Source organism: Gymnodraco acuticeps, unplaced genomic scaffold (assembly GCF_902827175.1).
Source record: "Gymnodraco acuticeps unplaced genomic scaffold, fGymAcu1.1, whole genome shotgun sequence".
Classification (NCBI taxonomy): Eukaryota; Metazoa; Chordata; class Actinopteri; order Perciformes; family Bathydraconidae; genus Gymnodraco; species Gymnodraco acuticeps.
In genome coordinates, this window is record NW_022990647.1 from 456,929 (window position 1) to 473,183 (window position 16,255).

General features: G+C 41.1%; 1 protein-coding gene across 1 annotated transcript; it reads right to left on the reverse strand.

The window, feature by feature from the left end:
• Nucleotides 1–12,401: 12,401 nt before the first annotated feature.
• On the reverse strand, nucleotides 12,402–15,584 carry p2ry1 (purinergic receptor P2Y1). Its single transcript, XM_034229341.1, has 2 exons — nucleotides 15,266–15,584; nucleotides 12,402–14,821 (listed from the first exon to the last, which is right to left on the reverse strand). Exon 2 carries the CDS (start codon nucleotides 14,790–14,792, stop codon nucleotides 13,731–13,733), a length of 1,062 nt encoding a protein of 353 aa, XP_034085232.1. The 5' UTR covers nucleotides 14,793–14,821; nucleotides 15,266–15,584; the 3' UTR covers nucleotides 12,402–13,730.
• Nucleotides 15,585–16,255: the final 671 nt, after the last annotated feature.

Sequence of the window (16,255 nt, forward strand, 5' to 3'; positions counted from 1 at the left end):
AACCAGCTGCCTGCAGAAGCATATGGGCCGCCAGGCTCTCGTTGAGGGGTGGCACACCGGCTTTGCACCCTGATGATACCTGCCATGGCTGCTATTGGGGCCTTCGTCCTCAATGGCTGCCGCGACGTCGCTTCCACACACTGCCAGATATCTGGCAACGGGGGTGAGACGAAGGCCGGCTGCGCCGGATGCACCGGGCCGTAAAACCCCTGTCGAAGGCGGCTTACTGGCCTTGGTGGCAGCGGTGGGGGGAGCGGTAGGCCCACACGCTCCGCCGCCAGGGCATACTTGCCAACCCTCCCGATTTTCGCGGGAGACTCCTGATTTCATTGCCCTCTCCCGGTTTCCTCCCGGGGTCATATTTCTCCCGCATTTCTCCCGATTTCTGACAAAATCAGATTTTCTCCACCACCTCGAGGTCCTGATCCTCCGCCTCCTCCGCCGGGCCGAACTTCACCCGGAAATGATCCCCACGATGTTAGGCCAGGGCATGTCGGACAGCCAGGTCCGGGGTTCGAGGAGTGGTGAGTCCATGCTTTTCTTCTTTTTCTTTTCTCGTTTACTGCTCAGGTTGCTTAATCCTGCTCGCTGAAGAGAAAAGGATGACAGTCAGGAGGCGAGGCCTCCTTTTATACGGTGAGATGCGCGCACATTCAGGTAGGCCCGCCCTGGGGCCGGCTACATTTATTGAGGTCTCAGTGGATGAATGCTTGCATGATATGATCAAGGGGTAGTACCCATAGAGTCCAGTAGAGGGCGGAGCCTGTGAGAGATATAACCTATATTTCATAAAAAGCTTCAGTATGATTTTGACGAATGAATATCAATATATTTAGTACATCAACAGCGCCAACACACTTTTAGACTTTCAGACATCTCAGCCTCTTATGTCCAGGTCAAACCAATTGATCTGATCATACCCCATTGTATGAAATCAAAGGCATACTTTTTGGATGTCAGCCGGTAAGCCGATCGTTCAAGTTGATCGATGGCGACGCCAAAAAAGTGGCAGAAAATCAACAAGAAGCCAGACGGGAGTGGCTGCAGAGATATTGATCATAAACCTTCTGACAGCTGAAATATGACAGCCCCGCTCTCTCTCAGACTCCCACTCCAACTTATTCTTTCCATCCCAACTAATCCTCGCACATTATACTGTATATACAATACCATTATAGAATTATTGTTACTGGCAGGGGCCAAAGCCTTAAGCACAACTTAACAGCAACCATAGAGTTTATAATGATGCCATTTAGCATTAAGTGCACACCATCTTTTAACTAACAGAGCATGGAGAGTGTCTTTTTTTTATATCGGTAAACATGTTAGATCAAGGTCTATATTTAGCTTTACTTTATATACAGTAGGCTTTGTCTGACAACATGATGAACATGAAGTCATTACATAAGGTCACAGTAAGCCAGCCTCAGAGGTGACAGTGGACATATTGCCCTGAAGACCCTCCATCTTTTGAAATGGCTTTTACTGTTGAGAGCGGCCACACAGGTCATCTGTAGTTTTGATGGGCCATTATTCATGCTGTACATTGTTTTTATCTTGGCAATATTGTTTTAGATTTTAAGCTTCAAATCCAACAGACTGGGCGGTCATTATTGTATTTACCCTATGCAACTTATTAAAAAAAGAAAACTTCTCACTACTAATATTTACTTCCTGACATTCCTGATATGTGTTTTTTTCTTTTTCTTTTTTAACACAAGTAGTGGAAGATTTATTCAGATACCTCACAAAGTAAATACAATGTAAAAATACTCTGCACTTTCACAAATTACACATTAAAGTTGTATAAAAGGACCAGGTATGTGATGCCCAGTTTACACATCAGGTTAACATCGGCGTCACTTTGTTGGAAAAAAAATTCAGATTTCAAAAAGCAATACTGCTTAGCGCCCCCACACACAACATACTGTACATATGTACATACATATTCTAACAATTATTTTGTGCACTATCTAGTGCAGTATCTATGGTACGCTGTTGAAAAGTGGGAGCAACAATTTGCTTTACTATTCTCTATTCAATTATTACTAATAATACACATGCATTGCATGTCCAAATTGCACCACTTGGGTTACCAGAAATACACCCAAAAAGTGTGAACACAGTCCTCGAGATTGTACATGTTCTCTTGTGCAAATAAACCTGACTCAAAGTTTACAATTCTTTGTGCACGTTATTTTCAGAACATTTTTAACAAACAATCCTAATTGCAAAATTGGCTATTTCTAAAAAATGGTAGGGACATATGTCCCCAGCAACCCCAGAATGTGACATTTAAGTCTCTGGTAGCTTTTTGAATCATCATCTGTGAGTTTGACAATTCATCTTTTTGTATTTGTTCAACTGCAACCACTTTCTCACTGGTTGCACCCGCATTAATTTGTGTGGGTTGGCAAGTGGGTGGTTGACGTGACGATTTGTTTTTCTGTTCATGGTGACAAATATATATAATAACTTGTGATGTTTTATTAAAATCTCTATTTTTATTAACATCTTGATCTTCAATAACCAATCCATCTGTAATTCATGAGCTCTATACTTCTAATATTTAAATATTTGGTTTGAAACATGAACATTGTCCACTGGTGTGACTGTCCGGGGTCACATTGCTAATATTCAAACTACTGTAATAAACAAAATAATACAATAAAATACTTTAAATACCTTTTATACACATAATAGCAATGTTTACTTTATGAAACTATAGGTTTTAAGTATTCATGTACAAAATCCAAATGCTTATGACGCATTACATTTTGTCCACAAAACAGATTTTGTGAATATAGAACAGGCATTAATTTGGGGACCCATCATTGAGAGAGGGCCTTATTTATCCAGGAAACTTCCAGAAGACATCCCTGGACCACATGCAATGAACAGAGGGTGAGTTTTGGCTCAGATATTTATCATAATATTGCTATTTTTTTGCACTGTCAGAAATGGGACCGATAACGCTGTCCTTTGGTGTGACTTAATGAAATTGTTGATATGAACATTTTAATAAATTTATATTATTTTACATTTAAATATGATGTAAACCTTAGAGTTGGGTGTAACGCGTTACTGTAATACTATTACTTTTGTCGGTAACGGAGTAGTGTAGCGCGTTACTTTTATAATTTAGTAATTACACTACAGTTACTAACATTGCCCCGCCACGCGTTACTTCGTTACTTTTATAACATAATCACACTCACTGACAGACAAGAGGGGTTTCCGCCGCAGGTTTACAGTCTATGGTTTATATACATGTAGGCCTATGTAATCTGCGCGATTTGCGAGACCACATCTCCACGTGCAGTGCTGCATAAACATGGCTGAGTCTTTTCATCTGTAAACTCCCTCAACGGGGCCGGTCGCTCTCTTTTGTTGATCGCCCTCTCACGGGTGAACAGTTCAATGCCCCGCTTCATTGTAGGAATTCTGCCATGTCTCTACCACTTTAGTTTGACCATCTCTGTTACTAAATTATGGAATACTAAATAAATAAGTAATTAGATACCTTACCGTTACTGCGCTCATAAAGAATGATAAGAATAATGCATCTTGAACTGGTTTCATTAATTAGTGTCTTGACGTTTCACAGACTGTTAGCTTGTTGTGGTATAGGCTCTAAAATAGGCTGGTAGCCTATTTTAGAGCATATAAAAAGAAAGACTTGTGTTATGTCTTCCTTAATGCAATAGTAATTGGGGGTGCAAGTGGAGTCTCGCAGAGGCAAAACTGTGGCGCGCTTACACTGTAGGTGCGCCGCAGTCTGCGTGATCTGCCTGTAGGGGCGGGCCGGCCCTGCGAGTAAAGTAACGAGTAAAGTAACGAGTTACTTTATGTAGAGAGTAACGAAGTAGTGTAATATATTACTTTTTTTTAAAGTAATATGTAATATATTACTTTTTTTTAGTAACGACCCCATCTCTGAACCTTACACTGTAAGTTTGGATTGAAGGCTCTCTAGCATACAGCTAGGCCACAAACTGACAATGTAACTGAAAATGTCCACTGGTGTGACAGCATTGTCCTATAGTGTGACGTAAAGTCAGCGTCACACTAGTGGAAATGGCTGTCACACCAGTGGACGTAGGTTATAAATAAGGCCTAGATAGATGCATTTTAAAATTAATTTAGACTACTTATATAATATGTTTTCTAACCTTTTGAGTACACCGAAAGTAAAACATTTCTACTGTTTTCTATTTGTTTAGTTTGAGGTCCAGGCGGAAGGTATGAGAGACAGGCAGACGATGACTAGTAAGGATAGGACAAGAAAGTACAGGGAGAGGTTGAATGAAGATCCAAGGAGGAGAGAGGATCTCTTGAGAGACTGACGCAGAAAGTAAATATAACATGCCACCAAGAATGATTAAACGACTAAAATGTTTCATTACATGGGCAGAAATGCTTAAGGTTTTGTCATTTTTTCTGCAGATATCAGGAGAAAAGAGTGAATGGAGAAATTGTTAGCCTCAGTGTGAAGTCTGTGTCAGCAGCAACAAAAAAGCGGCTTCAAGAAAAATGGAAGAACTCAAAAAGGAGATGTAGGGCAAGGGACAGGGCCATTAAGGCTATACTTGAACTAACTCCACCTCAGGCTGATGATCAACCTTCTGACCATGAAGAGGTCAATGAAGTCCTAGTACCTCTTTTATGCAGTACACCAACACATTCCCCCAATGAGATGGCTCCAATCAAACCCAAGGGATTAAAAAGAAAATCCGCTGTCAAAAAGCAGCTGAAGAAGCTAATGATTCAAAATAAGAAATTACTTAAACAAGTTAAAGCAGAAAAACGAAAAGCTGAGAGGTTTAGAAGGCAGAATCAACGCCTCATACAGACACGGAACGTTTGTGGGAAAAGTCCCTCAAGAACAAAACAGTCCAAACAAGGATACATTGTTGGACAAAGAAAAACACAAGTGGAGTCCTTCTTGACTAGAGATGAGAACAGCAGACTTCTCCCTGGGAAAAAATACATTATTGGTAGGAAAGAAAAAATGCAGAGGAGAGTACTAGCAACATCTTTAGTTGATTTGCACAAAGAGTACAACCAGACATGTAAAGCACATCATGCAATATCATATAGACAGTTTGTACGATATAATCCATTCTTTGTCACAGAAGCCCGATCAAATGATCGTAATACATGTGCCTGCTACCAGCATGAAAACATGTGGCTCCGAATTGACAGCTTGTCACAGAGGGGTATACTCTCCTCAAAAAGCCTATCACATCTCCTCTCAAGTATTACTTGTAATACTGAAGACTTACATTGTATGAATCGAACATGCACAAAGTGCTGCTATGATGAAATCAAGCTTGCGGCTTATAACCCAGACGAGCGAGCCAGATGGGAACACTGGACGAAGGAAGACGTGGTGGTTGGGAACAAAACATATAAAAACTGGGTAAAGAAAACAGAAAATGGTACAGTGTCAAAACTTGTTGAGGAATTCAACAGAGAGTTGGACGCCATTGCCATCCATCATTTCAACTGGCTTCACCAGGCCCAGAAATTCAGGCAACTGAAAGATAACCTGAGAGAGAACTAAATAGTTCTCCATGTTGACTTCTCTGAAAATTATGCCTGTAAATTGAACACAGAGATTCAAGCATTTCAGTTTGGAGGAAATCGACAACAGGCATCCATCCACACAGTAGTGGCTTACACATCAACAGGTTCACAATCGTATGCCACAATCTCTGACTCTCTCAGCCATAATGAACGGGCTGCGTATCAAACCTGTAATGCAGGAAATTATGGAAAACTCGGTCCAAAAGATTGACACGCTCCATGTGTTAAGTGACGGTCCAATCACACAGTATCGAAATAGGGAAAACTGTTTCCTCCTCAGCAGTGTACCCTATACCTGGGGGCTCAAGCAAATCACTTGGAATTACTCAGAGAGAGCCCACGGTAAGGGTGCACCTGATGGAGTTGGTGGAGCTGTGAAACGGATGGCGGACAACCATGTCCATGGGGGGAAAGACTTACAAAATCCGAACGACTTGTATGAATTTCTGATCAACAGAGAAGTCGAGAACATCCGATTCAAATGGATTGATGAAAGTGACATTAATGTCTTCAATGAAATGTTGCCACCATCAGTTCCAAAAGTCCCAGGGCTTCTTAAAACACACCAGATACTTTCTTTCTGTCCAGGAGAGATTTACTACAGGGATCTCAGCTGCTTCTGCCAATACCCAGAGATGTGTGAATGCTTCAAACCAACTAAGATGAGGATGGACGATTCTTCGAATGCAAATTCTGATCACCTGATCACTATGCTGAGAGTCCCAGTACTGATGTGGAGAAGAATGAAGAGTACACTGTGGGAAAGTTTGTCATAGTTAGCTATGACAACAAACTATTTGTTGGTCAGATCACCAAGCTACTTCTTGACAACATTGAAATCAACTGCATGGTTCAGCATGGAAAGAGAAATGTATTCAAGTGGCCTAATAAGCCAGACTGCATTTTCTACCACAGAGAACAAATCGCCAGTGTCATCTCCGAGCCAGAGCCCAACCAGCGTGCTGCACGGCTCACCAAATATGACTGGTTACTATTCAATGAGATCTGAAAGAATGTAGAAACATGATGCGAGTCCCAAGCACCAAAAGCTATACAGTATAAGCTAGTGGACATTGTTTCACCACTCGAGTCAAACTACAGATGTGACTGAATTTTACTTAACAATGAATGTGTTTATCTTTTCTGAATGTTTTTATTAATTAGTTTTATCAATTGTTCAATGAATTTTACTGAAAAATGAAATTGCTTATCTCTACTGAATGTTTCATGAATGAACATTAATGAGTTTTATAGATGAATTGTTTAATGAATTGTTTTGAATATGTTTCAAGCTATCCATTGTTATTCACATTTCCGTTTATGTCCATGTTATGATGTGACATGATGTTATGATGGCTATTAGCCAATACACATTTTTAAATAGCACTGTTGGTTCTGATGTTCAGAATATAACCTTAGAGAGTAGAGATGAAATAATAAAGATTTTTTACAAAACTTGGCATATTTTGTAATGGTGTCCATCGGTGTGACAGAATGTCCTGTGGTGCGACGAAAAGTAAAGAAAATAGGCATTTTGGTTCTCAAATGCCTGAGAAAAGTGTTGAATAGAAGAAGAGTAATAGCATCAGCATCACCAGAGGTGGGACCAAGTCATTGTTTTGCAAGTCCGAGTCAAGTCTCAAGTCTTTGCGCTCAAGTCCGAGTCAAGTCTCAAGTCATTGTTTTGCAAGTCCAAGTCAAGTCTCAAGTCAGGATGGGCAAGTTCAAGTCAAGTCAAGTCCTAAACTTTGACAAAACGAGTCATAAACAAGTCATTATGTGTTTTTCACCAAATGTAATGACATCGATCAACAGAATAATACTTAATAATCAAACTGCTCTTTATTAGTCACATTAATAATTTAATAATCCATTTTCTCTCTGCTGGTAAAGTAACGTGTGTTTTTCTAATTTAAGAGGGATCAGTAAGGTAAGGCTACCGTGACGGTTTGATTCAGAAGGAGTTTAATGTATAAGATCCCTGATGTTGAGGTAACCAGAATGTTTATTTCTACTGTGTACAACATGTTATAAGGGACCCACAATCTATCTTTATGCAAGGGATAATGTGCAGCGAGGCGGTCTCTATGGGGAAAAGAACACCTGAATCTAGATCCCTCTGCAGGTGGTACTTTAAGTATATTTTGATGCTAATACTTTTGTACTTTTACTTGTAACATTTTGAATGCAGGACTTTTTATTGTACAGGGTTCCTGCAGGTTTCGCCAACTCAAATTTAAGACTTTTTAACACCTTTTTAAGACCACTTTGAATAGAATTTAAGACCTATTTCACGGCAATAAAGTATGAAGGAAAATGTATATAAAGAAGAAATACGTCCCATAATCACTTACAAAGTAAATGTATTCATGTTCAACATAAGAACAGTGACTGAACACAACAGCGTAACAGTACAGAACTGTGTTAGCGTGTTAGACAAAAAGTGTGTGTATGTGTGTGCGTCTGTGTGTGCTTGAGTGTGTGTGTGTGTGTGTGTTAGGGCTGTGCAATTAATCATATTTTAATCGCAATTACGATTTTCGCCTGCCACAATTACGAAAACAACATAATCGTAAAAAACGATTATTTTGCTTTGCTAGGTTGTGACAGTGCACTACACCATATTTGATCTAATTATTTTTTTAGTAATGTATCATTTATTTAATTAATTTTTGTATTGGTTTTTCAGTTGAATTATACGTTCATGGTAATCAACAGTTAAAAAGATACTGTTCAAATTATTATCTGTTTTAAAGTTCAATAAATGGATGTTTTCAAAGTCAATGAATAATCATATTTAATAATCGTGATATTAATTATTGACCAACATAATCTTGATTATTGCCATAATCGAGCAGCCCTAGTGTGTGTGTGTGTGTGTGTGTGTGTGTGTGTGTGTGTGTGTGTGTGTGTGTGTGTGTGTGTGTGTGTGTGTGTGTGTGTGTGTGTCTCTGAGAGAGAGTGACAAGAGCTATATTCAGAGCTCTGCTGCCTTGGCTACACTATTTCATCGTTGCTGTTGTATGATTGGTGTTTAGCTACGGTATTTAGCGTCTACAGCACCTCCGCTTTTAGGGTTGACGTAGACCCAAACTTAGCCCGGAGGTCCCCCGGTGTTGTTGCGGGAGCTGCTGCATTAGCTGCTGCTGCACTAGCTAACGCTGCATTAGCTGCTGCTGCACTAGCTAACGCTGCACTAGCTAACGCTCCACTAGCAAAACAAACACTAATTTATTTTGCAAAAGGTGCAGCGGGCTTCAAACACGTTCCCTCCACTGGTTTCAACCAAGCACTAAATTAGATGTTTTCCAACCAAATACGGTTGAACTTACACTTCCCCATATTTATTTGTAAGTAGATTCGAAGATAGGCTACATGAGCTGAAGCTTGGTTGCTAGGTTACTAGCTGGGTGTTCTCCAACAAGGGGCCGGGGGAAACAAAGTTAGTGATTACTGGTTCCATGTTGATTTAATTCAATACAAATTGTTGGGGGGAACTGAAAGGCTATTACCGTACTGGTTACTTTGCAGCCCGTACATTTCCCCCAAAACACATTTAGACGCTATCGCAACATAGAAGTACCTTTCAAATCCGATAATTTTTAAGACCTTCTGAATCATATTTAAGACCTTTTTAAGGCCTTCAATTCTGATTATCAAATGTAAGACTTTTTAAGACTTGTTAAGACCCCACGGGAACCCTGATTGTAACTTTTTTTAATTGTCTGAACTTCTCCCACCTCTGACAATAAATCCTGAGTGTTTACCCTGCTCTGAAGGTTATTTTCATTTTACAAATCCTGCACTCAGCTTTGCTTTCTCCAATATCATTGAAAAGCAGCCAGATGCTGCTTCTTTTTTCGGTTTTCGCTCATTTCTTGACTTTTTCCGACGCGCTTGCATTTAAATCCGGCTCCCCGTCTCCCCGTCGCTCTGCACATGCTGTGCCCCCACCCTTCTTTCACATAATGGTATGATCCTAGTGTGTCCTCGCATATGATTGGCCGCATGGTGGCCCAGCTAAATAAAGACCCGCCCCTGCCTGCAAGGATTCTCAGCAAGAGTAGGAGCGGCTGAAGATTCTGCTTTCCCCGACGGGAGTCTGCTATTCTAGCGGCAGCTCGCGATCGGCGTGTTGGAGACCTCTGAATTAAAGTAGCAAGTCACCTCAAGTCAGAAGGCTCAAGTCCAAGTCAAGTCCCGAGTCATTGGTGTTCAAGTCCAAGTCGAGTCGCAAGTCTTTTGTGATGTTGTCAAGTCGAGTCTCAAGTCATAAAATGTGTGACTCGAGTCTGACTCGAGTCCAAGTCATGTGACTCGAGTCCACACCTCTGAGCATCACTATGGATATGTAAAGATAGTTTTTAGTTCAATCAGGTTTCATACTTATTATAATGAAAATAACCCAAACTTTTATGAAAAGTCCCTATGTGTAGATCATTTAGTAAGGCAATAACATGATTATAAATTTAAATTGATTACTATGGTTGTAGGGGAATATTTAAAACAAGTTGATAATGGTTGAGCATATATTTCTTCTCTGTCTGACAATCTCTGAATTAAATATTATCATTAAACATAATGTCACACCAGGAGACAATTATTAGGACTTCCGCACAGAAAAGTTCATATTATATCAAATAATTAAGGAAATAGATTGGGTCTCACAAAGTTTTGAGTTATTCACGTATTAAGTCATTCAGTGATATGTAATTTGAGTAACATTTCAGAAAAAAATATAATTTTACTTTTGCTTTCAGTCCACGTCAACTACCCAAGTCCATAAAATGCCATGCACATTCTTACCTGTGGTGTGTGATGAGTGCGGTTCCATTGTCTCAGACTGATCATGCATTCGATCATGCATCAACAGCCTGTCAGTGAGATGAGAGCCATCCTTACCTGACAAGAAATCTTTGGTCTAAGTCTTCCGCTACAAGTACACGACTGGAAGTGTTTTCACTTCCATACTGACATTACCATATAAGTGCAATAACGCTCTGTTGTTGGACGGAAGGTGGATGCCTGATCAGGGAAAAATAAACACATGATAATATATCTAAGCGTAGCAGTAGCACAGTGTTGTAAGCAAGGTTTGAAAAACAAAATATTTGTTTTTCAAACCTTGCTTACAACACTGTGCTACTGCTACGCTTAGATATATTATCACAAAATATTTGTTCAAAGATGTTTACTTAACTGCAACAGTTTCAGAAAACATGTGACTGGTTGTGTGACTTCTTTTGAAAAACGGTATAGTTAAGTATACAAACACAAGACCTTCCGCCTAAATAGTGCATACTGTTTATCTCCAAGTGTTGTGCATTGCCAAACAAAATTCAGTGTAAAGTAAGACGTAACATCTGTAAAATGCTTATGATTTTAGGGTTTATTGGGGTTTTTAGGGCATGATTCACTATAATGCTGGCTCATAGTGGGAACTTAATATTCTTATATCTGCTCCAGTGGTCTTTACAGCTCTGTCACATGGTGTCTGTGGACCCACTGAATTGTACAGCTTTCCCACATCACTGCGATCATGCTGTCCCATGATTGTTTGTATCATGAGTTCCTCACCAAATACTAAATGCTTTTTGATCATGTTCGGGTTTTGTGTGGTTAGCGGTAGTTCTTGGCTAAAGCAGGTTCCCCTGTGATAGATGTGGTTGTGCTAGCTCCCACGGTATATCTCCAAGAACAAAGCTCAGTATTTTAGTTTAGCTGTCTCTAATGTGGGCCCCCCTGCCACCAACAGTTTCCTTGGGAAAAACAAACACAAACTTTGTTCTCCACAGATGCCATTACTCTGCACACTTCACTCTTCCTTCTTTGTCTTACCAACACTTATGCAAATAGAATAGGTGGAAAATTGCAGGGAAGAAAAAGGCTTTTTTCCAATTCTAGATTCAGAATAAAGCGAGGAGGATGTGAAAGAAAAGAGGTGAAAGGTGGCTGAGAAAGGAGGGAGGAGATACTGGCAAACATCCCAGCTTTCTGCAAGTCAAGATTTGACACTCAGACTCAAAAGCTCTGATTTTGGCTTGAGATTTAGTTTTGTCTGAATATAACCTTCCTTTAATCAAATCAAGTGTACAGGGCAATAGCATATGCAGCATATAATACAAATAAACAGATATGAATATTCCTGTAAACTATGTCCATGTCACGGCAACAACTAGTGACAGCTATAACAGTCACCTATTGAAGAAGGCCTGCATTGCCTTTCGGCTCAATAACAGGGGCAAAAACACATTCTCTCTCACACACAGACAAACACAAACAAACACACACACACACACACACACACACACACACTTGTGCGCCAAGTCCAGCCATGCAGTTTGCACCTCAAAGCCAGGAAATCAAAAGGTGTTTGTTTTCATGGACCCTGTTAAGAGAAAGAAGGTTAGTTGGTTTCCTGTTCCCACAACATGGCGCAGCTCAGGGGTTCTGGCAACAGCCTCGCACCCTTGTCTGCATCAATAACCCCACACTATTGTGAAAGACACAAAAGCTGTCTTAGGATAAGCCAGGAGAAAAAGGTGCCACTCTTTATTCCTCCCTCGTCCCTTCGCTTCCTCCCGGCTATGTTGAAAAACAAAGTAAACAAGACCGTGGAGAAACAAGAGGAGCAGCGAATGGAGGGACTCTGCATGCATGTCTACACAACCAACAGTGTTTGTTCACTCGTAACAGTGAGCGGGCTTAACTAAGAACACGTGCAGCTGGCACAAACAAAGAGGCATTAATCCATTACATTTTAGACTTAAAATGAGGCACTAGCCTGAAAGAAATATGTGAGTCTCGTAAAATTGTCTGGCACAGTTTATAGAAAAAGTTTATTGACAAAGATACACGTGGCCCCAGATATCCTGTACAGGTGATTCACTTCCTTTCTTGACAAAAGGTGACCACATTACAGATTTACAATAGTATTAGTACAGACATCAAACACCTAGTCCAGGGTAAAACACACCCTGAGAGCTCCACGATCATTTCTGCAAAGTGATTACAACATATGTAAAAGAGAAATGATTATCTGTCAAAACACGGACACAGTGCAGTATTTACTTTGAGGTATTTTATACAAACATGTCTTCAATATGTTGGAGTCCCAAAGCAGATGATTGAGTGTGTGTATCGTTTATGCTCATTTAAAATGCATTGTTATTCCCTAGACTGCAATAAACACTACATTAGATACTGTGGTTATTTACTGATGGTATTTGATACTGGACTCATGCACTAAAGGTATGGATTGGTGATACCAACTTGAAGAGTTACCAACACATACTACCCTGAAACGTCACAACATCCTGTACAGCACACATCAAAGAACATTCAGTGTAGTATCATATACACAAAAAATACTGTAAGTATTATCTTCTCTTTTTCTCTGTAAGGAACAGGTTTACAAGGAGAGAAAGATTGTGGTAACAGAGCCGTTGCAGACCTTAAACTCAGTGCTGTCAAATTGAAAAACTAGTCGACCACATTCCTCGCAGAGTCAGTAATAGATGGAGAAATAAACGAGGAGTGATGGGTAGCTCTCTGAGCCGAGAGTCCCCGGTCATAGTGCATTATAATGTCTGCACGGCACATCCAGCAGTCTTAGGTTCAGTGCATTTACTTTTTCTCTAAGAGCCATTGCAGGTATGCTTCCTTAACCACATTCTCACCTGCTTAATAGCTATTGATTAAGTATCAGCCCGATGACTAAGAGGTGCCATCCGTTCAGTCCTATTTTTCCAGAAAAAAATGGATGAACAGGACTGTAAAGCTTGTAGGGAAACCTAGTTCCCGCAGCTTGTCTGATCCTAATGTTCATTTTGTCCGACGTATAGGTAATATAGACTATTTGATAAGAATAAAGAGTGATGGCTCTGACATTTAGAGTACAATACGTGTACGTGACAATACAGTACAATAGCTTATCATCATCGACAGGCTGCAAGCGAGCAATTGGTTAACACAGGGTTAAATGAATGTATTTATCCTACAGTTCTATAAACCATCAGCCATTAAGTTTTAAACAGCCTTCAGTCCACACAGTGCATTCATGTATTCAATACAAAGTCCATCATGGTTTTCTAAAGTTAATAGAGATCCACATCCGTAACCGGGTACACAGAGGTGAGTTTTCACAGCCTCCGGTCCCCATTCTCCACATACTCTGCCAGGCTGTTGAGAGCCGTCTCCTCGCTCTTGGACTGGATGACATTGTCCCCCTTCCTTGAGGGCTTCTTAGTGGCCCGTGACAGCTTTCTCCGGAAGGTATCTCCAGCCAGGAAGTAAAGAATAGGATCCACACAGCTATTGAGGCTGGCCAGCCCCCGTGTCACCTGGTATGTGGCGTAGACACGGTTGTTAAAATCACACATGTCCGGGCTCTGGAAGTACAGCCTGGCTCTCATGTTGAGGTTCTTCATCACATGGAAAGGCAAGTATGAGACGGCGAAGACTGCAAGCACGATGATAACCAGGTGGATAGATTTCTGCCGCAGGGGAGCGTTGTTCATATCATTGTAGATTAATGCGTTGACGATCATGCCGTAGCAACATAATATGATAAGGAAGGGGATACAGAACCCGAACACAGTCAAAATCATGCTGTAGATAAAATAACCGGGTAACTCATCTTCAGTGGTGGTGTCATAACAAGTGGTGGCATTACGCTTCAAGCCAGTCCTAGAATAATATAAGATGGGGGAGATAGCTATAATAACCACCACCCACACCAACGCGCTGGTAATAACTGCATCTTTTTTTTTTAGTCTGCCCAGAGACTTAAGCGGGTGCACAACCCCGGTGTACCTGTGAACACTGATGCAGGTCAGAAACAGAATACTCCCATAGAGATTCACGTGGAAAATGAAACGCTGCAGTCGGCACAGAATATCCCCGAATATCCAGTCTGTTTTGTTGAAGTAGTAGAAGATGAGGAAGGGCAGAGAGAGGACGTAGCAGAAGTCAGCCAGAGCCAGGTTGAACATGTAGACGGAGATGCTGCTCCAGGGTCTCATGTGGCACACAAACATCCAAATGGCCAGGCTGTTGCCCACCAGCCCTGTGAGGAAGACCATGATGTAAACAGTGGGCAGGTAGTAGAACTGGAAACCGGTTTTGGTGAGGGAACATCCTCTCGTGTGATTGTGGATATCTGATACATTCAGCAGGGAGGTCAAGTTCAGGTCCGTGGTCATGGTGTCAGGGGCAGAGGAAGGTCCTTTTACTGCATGAGAGGGGTGGACAGAAAGGAAATAGTAGGTATTTAATTAAGGGCAGATTTGAACATAAAATTATAGGTTGAATATTTCAGTGATATGTTGGTATATCGGTAGTCATTATGTTTGAATGTAAAGGCGTTTGCATTCAAAACCGGTCGTGCTCAGACTCCACGTTTAAGCTCCAAACTTAATGTTGCGGAACGCCTATGTTCAATCTAACAAACACTGGAGTATACGCACACACACATACACACACACACACACACACACACACACACACACGATCACATACACGACCACACACACACGCACACACGACCACACGCACAGAGAGAGAGAGAGAGAGAGAGAGAGAGAGAGAGAGAGAGAGAGAGAGAGAGAGAGAGAGAGAGAGAGAGAGAGAGAGAGAGAAAAAGAGAGAGGAATAATAAACCTATTACAACACTCACCGCTGAGTTAGACTTGTTTTCCACATTCCTATAGCCTTAAAAGTTGCAAAGATTTCAGTCAACACGCGGATGGTACGTTACGAGCTGTCAGGTGTAATCGTTCAGTCTCCTAACTGTGTTGGAAATTGTTTAAAAGTTGCGATATCCTTCAGGTTTCCTCAAGGGGAAAATGGGGGAAATGATTTGCCGTCGTTTCGTCACGCGGAGCCTCGATTTCCCACAGCAGCGGCAGCGGGGCAAACAGAGACAGCTGCAGGCTCTGGCACGAAGATCAGGAATTGCAAGCAGGCTCCATAAAGCGAGAGGCTCTGTGCGCTGTGGAGAGGGGAGGTGCGCACCACACTAAACCACAGTGCCGCTTCCCGTCTCCCGTGCGCGCTCTTTCAGTTCCTCCCTCCTCTCATTGGACCCTTATCAGATGTGAGCAGCCATCACGAGCAGCAGCCTATCCATACTATACATAAATTAGATTTGTACTCAACGAAGTTATTGTTTGCTCTTATTTGCCATCACACCAGAATAACAATGACACCATTTACTTATTAGGCTTGTGATTTTACCACAAGGTGTGATAATTGTATTACTACTACTTCTGTTTCAATTCAAAATATCATGAAGAAATACTAGACCCTTATATCAGAGTGGGAATAGTGTACATTACCAGGTGATATTGTTGATAAGGACAAAGCAATAATGGACTATAAGTCATGATTTGAAGGTTTGTCATTGCAATTGCATTTGAAGGATTCAATGAAAGGCCCCTTCTCACAATGTCAGAAATGGCAGAAACGTTAAAAAAACGAATAACCTTTTGTATCAAGACAGTCACTTTGTTTCTCCCAAAAGGCTGATGCAGACAGCTGGATGTGTGGAACCAAGGACAAGGCAAACACTGGCAGAAGCAGCAGACCGAGGGAGCTCGCTGAATACTAGTGAAGAGAGCTGGCAGTAAGGAGAGATAGAGAAAGACAAAGACAAAGGTTCAGTTAA